The sequence below is a fragment of the Festucalex cinctus genome, chromosome 4 (assembly GCF_051991245.1).
Source record: "Festucalex cinctus isolate MCC-2025b chromosome 4, RoL_Fcin_1.0, whole genome shotgun sequence".
Lineage (NCBI taxonomy): Eukaryota > Metazoa > Chordata > Actinopteri > Syngnathiformes > Syngnathidae > Festucalex > Festucalex cinctus.
In genome coordinates, this window is record NC_135414.1 from 24,555,805 (window position 1) to 24,566,292 (window position 10,488).

The 10,488-nt window shown below is 38.9% G+C and overlaps 1 protein-coding gene and 1 long non-coding RNA gene across 5 annotated transcripts in view; one reads left to right on the forward strand and one right to left on the reverse strand.

The window, feature by feature from the left end:
• Window positions 1-941: 941 nt before the first annotated feature.
• Window positions 942-8,093, reverse strand: LOC144017874 (proline-serine-threonine phosphatase-interacting protein 1-like). 3 transcript variants are annotated; one of them, XM_077519837.1, is made up of 14 exons: window positions 7,939-8,093; window positions 6,754-6,854; window positions 5,971-6,045; window positions 5,867-5,901; window positions 5,610-5,716; window positions 5,475-5,537; window positions 4,659-4,751; window positions 4,312-4,357; window positions 4,079-4,158; window positions 3,818-3,916; window positions 2,942-3,038; window positions 2,679-2,855; window positions 2,516-2,601; window positions 942-1,840 (listed from the first exon to the last, which is right to left on the reverse strand). In XM_077519837.1, exons 1-14 carry the CDS (start codon window positions 7,969-7,971, stop codon window positions 1,709-1,711), a joined length of 1,224 nt encoding a protein of 407 aa, XP_077375963.1. In that variant the 5' UTR covers window positions 7,972-8,093; the 3' UTR covers window positions 942-1,708. The 3 variants fall into 3 exon arrangements, with proteins under 3 accessions (XP_077375963.1, XP_077375962.1, XP_077375964.1); XM_077519836.1 differs by lacking the exon at window positions 7,939-8,093 and having other exon boundaries at window positions 6,754-6,942; XM_077519838.1 differs by lacking the exons at window positions 5,867-5,901; window positions 6,754-6,854; window positions 7,939-8,093 and having other exon boundaries at window positions 5,971-6,019.
• LOC144017876 (uncharacterized) overlaps window positions 5,190-10,488 on the forward strand; it is a 99,658-nt gene continuing 94,359 nt past the window's right edge. The window contains exons 1-2 of one of the 2 annotated variants that reach the window (XR_013283282.1): window positions 5,190-5,265; window positions 6,807-6,944. This is a non-coding gene — a long non-coding RNA (uncharacterized LOC144017876). Of the gene's footprint in view, window positions 5,266-5,403; window positions 5,453-6,806; window positions 6,945-10,488 lie in introns of those variants that run through there. The other variant, XR_013283283.1, reaches the window with a different exon arrangement.

The window sequence follows — 10,488 nt, forward strand, 5'->3', positions numbered from 1 at the left end:
TGTGGGCCAGTTAGTTGGAACTGTGAAGTGACTTTGAAATCATAGGTCCAAGAAATGATGACTTAATTACAATGACAAGCACTTACTGATCATGAAGGCCCTGCGCAGATTAAATTGACATGGCAGCGTATAAAGGCTGAAATCTTTATTGGACAGAAATCTAAGGTCTACATAACACGTCCTGGAAACTGTGCAGCTAAGAGAAATGCTACGAAATGAAAGAAAGTAGCGGGGGAAATTCATATGAGCTTAAGCGGGAAATGCAGTTAAGAGCTTCTAAGTACTGTTTAGGCCAGCAGAGAAGAAAATAAAAACAAAACACTACCTTGAAAAAAAATGCATACAGTTGCTAGCCAGTCAACATGTTCTTGTTATTGCAGCTTGTGACTTTTGTACAAAATCCGACTAAATTTGTGTGAGAACCGGCTGTGCATGGTTGGTTTTTCCTTATGTGCTACTTTGTACTGTGATTGGAGCTTTGAAGACATTTTGTGATTGTTTTGATGTAAAACAAATATAAAAACAGTACAATTTGTTTTTTTGTTTTTTTTTGCCCGTAACAAAAAGTTTCATTTAGCAGTGAAGCAGATACTTTATATTTTCCCGTTTTGTTTTCATGCTATGAATTTAGTTCTGAATCCGCTTCACTGTTGAAGCACTGTGAATATATATAAAGTGTGAGCCAGTGTTGTGAGTGTATAATCAGTATTAAGCGCCCCCCCTTGTGTTTCATTTTTGTAGTTTGTTAGTCATACACCCAATAGTAGGAATGACTTATTTTATATATAGTTATTTTTCTGTGCAAGTTTTGAACTACTTGGAGCTGTACATCAAACCCAAAATATTTTGCTGGAGCTGTGGGGGGGAAAAAAGAAAAAGAAAAAAAAGAGCAACAACAAAATTGTGTATAGCTTTGAAGAGGAAAGAAATAAAGTCATACATTTCCATTTGACTGCTCCTCATTTATTCTTTTTCATTCATGAGTTGAAAGAGTGATGGAAATGCTACATTTTTAACATGCAAAAAATAAAATAAAATACGTTAAAAGACTTAAAAAAAAAAAAAAAAAAGCTGGAGCAAATTTTTAACATGCAAAAAAACTTAATTAAAAGACTTTATACATAAAAAAAAAAAAAAAAAAAAGCTGGTGAAAATGTCCAGGCTTAACATATATAATATATAGAAATAAGTTTGTTTTTTTTTCATCATGCTGCACTCTTTTCCTTCAAGCAGACATTACATTGTTGTTGTTTTTTTTTAACTGTTTAACCATTTTTTGCTAAGAACATCAGCCTTCCAGATGCCTGTCAACACGATAGGTGTCCAATATGAAAAGTAGGAGGATACAATATTGCCATGGCAACTGCTGACAATGTTGCCTTTTAGAAGCCAGTGTGGGATTGTTTTAGTCATAAATTTGGTACGGTATGATGCTGTCACACAGTGAAGAGGAAAACATTTTGCACCACACCCCCAAAATAAGTGCCTAGAAGTTTTAGCATTTATCCAGCCAGCTGGGATAGGCTCCATCAAGGGTCACATGAACCCCTTTCCCCAACTCCTTTGAGAAGTTTAATGTCCTTTAACAAAGATCATTGTAACAGGTAATTGAACGTTAACCATAACGTTTAGAGTACATTTGGTCTTGCCTGTGTTGGCATATAGCTCCCTCTATTTTAATTCCACCCCCCATTTCCTGTGAGCCAATTCAGAGTTTGCCTAGATAGTTCCCAGGCACAATTCCCTCCTGCCCGTTTCTCTCCACGGTCCACCAGCCGTCCTCACTGCGCTCCAAGACCTGAACCACATCGCCTCTTTGGACCGTCAGCTCATCTTCCACCTGAATAGATCATAGAACAACTACAAGTTGGCATTTTGGTGCTACGAGTAATGTTGAGGATGATACATGACTACTTGTTGGGCCTAATAATGGCATGAGTGCAACAGTGTAGGTTTACTACTCTGCCAAAAGTGGAGCTATAGTGCCACCCAAATTGGATAAAAAAAGGAACCAACTCAACTTTTTGAGTTATTCAATTAACCCAAATAGCTGGGTCAAATGAATAATCTATATAATTTTGCGCCGAACGTGCAAGCTTATCTTCATCATCATCTTCATCAGTCTGCAGCCGGCTCACTTCATAGACAGATGTCCTCTTGCGGCTTTCAGCCATTTTCAAAATATGCGGTGTGGTAGGGGGAGCTACAACGATGAATGGCTGAATCCGAAGCTTAGCGGCTACATGCTACAAACACTCGAAGTGCGCATGCGCAGCTAGGGACGAGCACGCACGACGTCGTTACGGCAGATTGATTGACGGGATCGAGAACCAAACGTTAAGATGATCCACCCGGAAGACGCAGCGACTAAAGATCCTTGAATACATCTTTAAGATATTATATACCTATTCGTGTGCTGGATTATTAGTTATCTTGTATTAACTAGTGAGGACAAAGAGCATACTAGCACATAAAGTGTGATCTGAAGTATTTGGAATAAATGCTTTCCATAGACCTGTGCAGTGTAGTTATAAAGTGCAATGTAGGCGTCTTCGTCCACCACTGGCTGCTGGAGGCCCAGCAGGGATGCATACGACCCATCTGAAGACATCACATGAAGCGGATGATGAGGAAGTATCCTTCCAATACATCAATGCTGTAAACGGCACAGGACGTACCTTCCTCACTAGAGGGCAGTATTGAAGGGTGACCGACAGCACTGTTCTCCACAGACGCTTCCAGAAGAGGATCCGAGGTCCTCCTCATGTGGTCTTCCCTGCCCCCTGTGAAGTGCGCTAGGCCATTTCCATCGGATGTGGTCTCCCTCTGGTAATAACTTTCAAACACGATGGGCTCTGTGAATTGTCCATAGGCGTGAACGTGAGTGTAAACATTTTTTGCCTATGCACAATAATAGGGATGGAAAAGTGTGAGAAATCACCTGGTGGGTGCCAACCCGTCCTTTTCTTCTCAATGAAACAGTTGTTGTCGGTGGTGATGTCACAGTGCTCCAGGTGCTTCCTTACCTCCTCAAAGAACTGATATGAGACGATAAACACCATTTGTTGGAAATCAAAGGTTACACGAATGTAATGCAATCAGAGGAGGGCCAAGGGTAGGAAATCATAACAGAAAATGGGTGGAGTTAAATTGTTTCAGGCTATTTTTTTTTCACTACTGGATAAGGATGTAATGATATCCAAACATCACGATCTGGTATCATGATATGAAGGTCACAATACGATAATCATGAAGATATTGTGGGGCGGTTGGCGATACAAAAAAAAAAAAAGTCACAATATTGTGTAAAAAACAAAACAAAAAACATCATACTAAGAAAAAGATTGTAATTTTGTGAAAAATATAAAAATAAATATTATATATATATAAAAATGTATATAAATCTATGTATATATTGAGGCACTTACTTGCTAATGCAAGCACACATTGAGTTCATACACATATTAACTCAAGTATAACAAGTATATTACGTTCCCCTTCATCTCACCATTAGTGTGGTTTTTAAACATAGAAGGGCCAAAACATGCTTTGTGAAAATTAAACTGCACTAAAAAAAAAAAACTAGCCACCAGAGGGTGCTAGAACTGCACAAATGGAAATCAACCCGACTTTTTTTTCTTTTCTTTTTTTTAAACAGATGTGCTGCTTTTAATATCGTGAAATAATGATGACGTATATAGTGGCAGTTTTAATATTACAATATCCCGATATTCCTGTTAGCGTTACATCCCTACTAATGAAGCTTCCGGCTAGCTACCTAGCACATACAAGACACCAAAATAGAGTGTGTGCTTGCCTCGTCATCTTTGACACACTGCATGGAAATGTGATTGCAATGGTCCCATAGGGTGCACCTGAGCAAGCTGATGCGATCGGCCTCCATTTGCTGGAACACCTACAAGAGCACGTCCACAGTTTCAGCATAGGGATTTGTTCCACTTTTAGCTGATTCACTGCACATGACTCGCATTTCCCCATATGAGGCAAAGTGGTGTCGATTAAAGAGGAAGCGGGTGAACTTCCTGCTTGTGACGGCGTGTAAAACTTGTCGAGTTACCTCGCACGTGCTTCTGTGTGTTTCCTCCCAGTCCTGGCGAACACTTTCCAGCTGGTCGATGTTGGTCAAGTACAACTTCTCTGTCAAAAAGTTGGGATATGATTCAATCTTGCAAACGCCTGTTTGAATTCATCATTGCTCAGCAACAATTGCTTTCAACATGACAGGCCAGGAGAAGTGTTTCATTACAGGCAGTGAAAATAAAAATAAAAATAAAGGACTCAGTATTGTACCTGCTTCACATGCTGCCTGCCTGCATTGCTTGGCCCTGTGGCGTGCCTGTCAGACATATTCAATACAAACAGAACACATTTTACTGTACTGTGCATATACAGGTGCATCTCAAGAAATGAAAACATCATTGAAAAGTTTATTTCAAAATTCAATTTCAAAAGTGAAATTATTATTTTTATAATATCACTTAATAAGCAAATTCTTTCAGAATGCATAAAATACATTAAGATTAATTCATTATCACAACATACAAATGGCAAGGCCGGAAACCAACACTGAATGCCCCTTGACCTTTCATCCCGTCCATCACTATCAAAATGAGCGGATAGAAAAGCACAATAAATACCTTTTCACCATTTTTGACTGCAATAGCAGCCTTCTCTGATGTCTGTTCAGCCTCGTCCGCCTCCTTACATTTTGCCTCATAGTTTTTCTTTGACTGTGGATTGAGAGAGACAAAGTGCAATCATTCACTATGGATAGGAAAAACTCGAGGTCACATATAACATATTGCCAAGAAATGTTTCAGGTTGGCTTTCCTTTAAGCTAAGATTAATATTTAAATATGATACATACACATACTGTGTTATCGGAACCATCGAGGCAAAGTAAAGCGCATCAGGAAAATCATCACTACGAAATGTAAACCTGGTCGATGCAAACATTGAAGTCATGCAGCTCTTTGAGAGGCTCACATTACTTCAGACAGGGATCCTACCGTAAAACACGCACTGATAAGTGTTTTCAGTGAAAAAAAATAAAATAAAATAAAAAAAAAAAAAAAACAGAAGTTGTAAGTAACAGTGGCAACGTAAGATGGCTGCCTTTGGTGAGGGGTGTGGCTTTGGTCAGGAAGGGAGGGCAGGAGAGAGCAATAAGCAGGCTAGCTTAGCAGGCTAAACATTCAAATCGTGCTCGCAGCTCCAACCTCATTCTATCATCGTCACAAAAAGGCAAGCATTTTTTTGTTGAAAAAATTCGAGTTTGTGCTCTTCAAATTGACTGTAAATATAAATAAATCGATTTTATTTACAATCCAGCACTTTAGACCTGTTGTTTTTAATTCAAGTTGAGTACAGGTATTCTTGTACAGGTGCAGCAACAGATATGAATGTGCGTCTCTTCATCTGCATTCAACAGGTTATTTCCATCGTGACATTACCTCCATGGTTTTCCTAAACAAAGACACCTTTCTCTTCTGCACTTTTTCCATGATGCTTTCAAACTGTGAGAAAAACATTGATGAGAACTACGACCTTGCATGTGAAATTGGGAAATTTTCCTCGCAGCAACGTACCTTCTTTCTCTGCTCTTTCTGCCGCTCTCTGAACGCCTCCACCTTTTTCACCTCCTCTTTCATTACTTCCGATAGTTGGATGTGAAAGTTTCCCACGTTCTCCATCTCTGCAACCAAACGTAACACATAATAATTGTGGCTCTTTACACAAGACTGTTTTTTTTTTTATTATTCAACTGCAATTTAAAGAGTGTCAATCCTTTATTTGAAGTAAGGCCTTTATTGTGCAATGGCAGAGTTGGACATGTAGGACTTACGTGTTTTTAGCTGCTCGAAGGAGTCTTTCAGAGTGCTGAATTGGAGTATTGCACGAAGAGATAATTACGCACTTTCTTGTGTGGCAAAATGTCCATATGTGTACCTGATCTCTGCATGTCCTCCAGCTTTGCGGGCTATCGTCACCAATTCACGTCCATACTTTTCCTCTGCTGACGCCCTGTGCATGAAACACTACGAAAGTAAACACTTGTGACACTTAATCATTTTTGGTACATTCACAACATGATGGACAAAACAAGAGCTGTCCTAAAAATGCTGCCGTTTTAATTGATACTTGTGCTAATTTTCAAACTGGCTTAGACGTTGAGATCTAAATGACGATGAAAAGGCGAAGCAAAGTGAGTTTCTGTCACAGTGAATTGGACAGCCTCTCAAATATTCACATCTGCTTTTTATTTCTTGCATGTTTCCTCTCTTTGTATCATTACTAGAGGACATTTTTTTTGGTTAATAATACAATACAAAATATTAGTCAAACAAATTTATGCTGTTTATACGTTAAAAATAATTTTATTATGAATAAAAACTAAAAATTGTGAATTGATCTTTTTTTTTTTGTGACTGTAGTGTAGAATAAAACAATCATTGTTTTTTGTTTTTTACATATGTATATATGTATATACATATATACTTTGATTGTTAACTGTCTAGTAGACAATGTGGCACATCTATGCCTTTATTTTTATTTTTTTATTTTTTTTTAATTAAAGCTCACTGAGCTGAAGTCTCACGTGTTGTCATGCATGATTCCGAACTGCACAACTTCAGTGACGTTCGACTGGAGAGGATTCACTGTTACATTTATTCCTATGAATATTACTGCGCACGTGCGTACTAATGCACTTTCAGCAACAATAAGCCGTACCTCATCCTTAACAGCTCTTCCACATCTTTGCACATCTGTCTTCCATCTCGCAGGTGTTGCATCAGAGCTTCATAGCCAGCATGGGAGGTAAAGTCGGACCCCTGTGAGGAGCAGAGACCACGTGCGGTTGCGTAAAAACAGCGGTTGCACTGACGAGCATTGCTCAGCAGCCATTGCCACATGTCCTTAAGGTAATTCTGCATTCGTTGTTGGGTAAAAAAAAAAAAAAAAGCAGAACTTGCCTTTTTGAGTATCTCTGAGGGACAGTGCCATACAATGCAAATTTAGCAATTGATTTTAACTGCTACGAGCAACAAGGTTAATTTAAATCAGAGAAGGGCAAAGTATGACCTGCAGTCCACAAACAACCTATTCCATTCTTTCATCTGACCTATTGAGCAGTTACGTGCAGTAGGCATCACCAACTTTTTTTTTTTTTTTTTTACTGAAAGTTACTTTTTGTGCTGATCAAGGTGAAGGCTTAAAAGTCTTTTACACACTTCTGAAATGCCAAATTTGCTAAATTTACCTTTGCATTTTGTTACGATGAATAATCAATGAAATTCATCTATTAACACTGATCATGTAAAGCTGACGAAAATGATCAATTATCGGATTGGCAGCATAGGCAGCTGAGCAGATAAATATCTATATGCAATACAACTCTTCATGAATATCTACAAGTGTTTACATTTTCAAATAATGACAACATTCTGAGTAAATCACAATGTCCAATCGCTCATGAGCTATTTTTAGAACAGGCTCATGGGCACCATGTTGATGACCTTTGCTCTACTAAGACTACAAATTCTGTAATATTTGTTGTATTAATGTACCCCTCCTCCCCCCCTGAATTTGTTCATAAAAATGTAGGGCATTTTATGTATTCATCTCAATACATGGATAACTACTTCATTTTATTTTAAAAATATATTACTAGAATTAAAATCTTAATATTAAATTAAACGCATCTTGTTCCATGTTTCGGTACTCAAATGGCAATGGAAAAATGTACAAAATTTGTCACATTTGGCCATTTTACTACATTTTTAAGATATTGTCAAAAAAAAAAGGTCAAATTTAAAAAACACATTTTTGTCCACCCCTGCTTGAAATAATGTCATTATTAATAACAACATTTAGCTTCAGCATGTGAAGTGGCCAACCACAACAAGAGTGACTTACCCAGAAAGCATCTCTGAACATTAAACGTGTCATCGTCAAGTTCTTCAACAAGTATGAAATCTTCTCCGTTGAAGCTCCTTTCACAAAATGTGACAACTATTTTAAAAAGTATAGCCACGAGTTTGATGATTTAAAGTCACTGGGCACTTTGTCAACTCAAGTCCCCGACTAGCAGTGAGTCATTTTGAATGAGGAAGAGCTTCTATCCCATGATGTCACTGATCACGTGTTCAGCATGCTTGGCCTCTTTCAGTACACTCTGGGAGGACTGTTTGCAGTTTGTGCAAATATTAACGTCTATTATCAACCGTCTACTTGGATAATGTTGACACTGAAAAAGGTTTGCTGACCAGTGTAAATCACAATATTGGTCAGTGTGCTGAAAACTTAAGTATGCACGATGCAGTAATTTTAGCAGTAAATAACAGCATCGTAACAGCTGGTGTGTTGTAGCCGTTAACTTGGCTGGCTCACAGTCTGAGGTTCTGGGTTTGAATCTTGAGTCAGGCGCACCTGTATGGCGTTTGCATGTTCTCTGGGGGTACTCTGGCTTTCTCCCATGTTTCCAAGCAAGCCAACTGTCCAATGGTGTGCAGGGTTGGTGTGAACGGTAGTTTGGTTATAATATTGAGGGTGCTCTGATCAGTCGGCCATTTTTTTTTATTTTTTTTTTATTTTTTTTATTTCTTTTCTTTTTTTTTTGTGAAGTGAAAAAGTCCGCGCTGATCAAAGCCTACCATTTAGCAGCTGCAAAACAATGAACAATGATGTCACATTCTATTACAGCAAAAAATTCATAAATTTGTTCCTTTTTAGTAACATGACACAGTCAATATGCAATACGTACATTTTTTTTTATTTTTTATATATATATCTATAATTTAGCTTTCACCAGCAATGCCTGGAGCATTTCAAAATAAAACAAGGAATTGGGCTCAGTTGTTCAGTTCGCCGTTATTTTAACCGCTGGTTAACCTTTCTCATTTAAATTCTTAATCCGACATTAGTTAACCGGCCCTTGTGTGTTATTCAAAACCTGGTTAGTCGCATGGTTGGTAAACAGCACTGTCAAAGTTAACCCATTTTATTTTCTACGAGTCTTCCGATTTTGTGGAAAAATGGATAGCCAAATGACTCCAAGTACTCCTAGGGGGGGAAAAAACAGGAAAAAAAAGAATTTTATTTTTTTTGTGGTATTTTTTTTGTATTCTTTACATATATTTTACGTGTGCTTCACATGGCTGTAATATGGAGATTTCTGGAGACACAGACTCCCTACAGAGCAGGATATTTTTACACCTTAATATCGCAATTGCAAATGATTGATGCTTGTTTAAAGTCACCACAAGCTAGTTTAAGTATAGACCGTCACATAGCAGTGTGGAAATTGGTTTTCAGACACTTTTTGAGACATAAAAAAGATTAAATAAGATTTGACACTGCAGAGACCCAACTATTTGTATCTTCCATTTTTAAAATGTGCAAAAATATGCACCTGGAAAAAAACAAACACTTTAGCCTTTTGTCATGGTTGATAAGATAGACCCCCCCCCCCCCCATGTGCCACTGGTTTCTGTAATGGCCACAAGAGGGAGACACAGACCTGACTATGAACTCTACCCAGGAACGCTAAAGTCAGAAGTAGTTGTTTGGAAGGAAAAAGCCCAAATCAGTGCATCAATTGGGATGAGCAGCACCTTGTGCCTGGGGCGCCTCTGTGGGAGGACATGTTGACACATCACACAGAAAACTGTAATTTTCTATTGATTTTTCAAATGGAGGAGAGGCTGCAACAGCTGCTTGATGAAAATCTGAGCGAGAGAAAATGTGAGACTTTAGAGACTTACCTCTTGCGAGTTGTTGGAATGGCAAGTTGTATCCGGGATATTGTGTCTGACATTGGAGGTTCCACTATTTCCAGCTACTGTTAAACACTGTTTCAAGCCCACATCCCCCATTTTGGGTGAAACCTGTCCTCACAGGCCCGACTAGTCGTCTTGTCAGTTTTCCTTGTGGAAAGTTGTGCTGTGACTCGTTGGCCCGGCCGTCGCCGTGACCCCATTTGAGGCCTCTAATGGAAGGACAAGCTTTGGGAATCAGCTGTGCACCCAAGCAGGGCCTGAGTGCGCAAACACACACACGTGCACACGCGCACTTCACAGTTGTATCCCCCCCTCACACTCTCTGGAGTGGCAGTTATTGAACTGTGACAAACGAGCCGTGTCAGAGCAGACCCCGCCAACCCCACCCGGAGAATTGGCGAAATGACCTTTCCATTACCCAACCAGGAGTGCTGCCATTCTTTGACGACTGCTGTTGGTTGTGAATATAATCGGGATCGGCAGAAATCGGGATCGACAGGTCACACTTGTTAAAGATCGCGAGCGACACATTCCCATAATATTTTCCTTTTTAGTGAAAGTGAATATCGGCTCCAAGTATTGGTCGTTGGCCTCCTTGACCACAAATAATTGTCATCGGCCGCGAAAAAAAAGAAAAAGATATTAGTCTATCTGTAATCTTTGTTTGTGTACATGTGCGCTTTTGTGA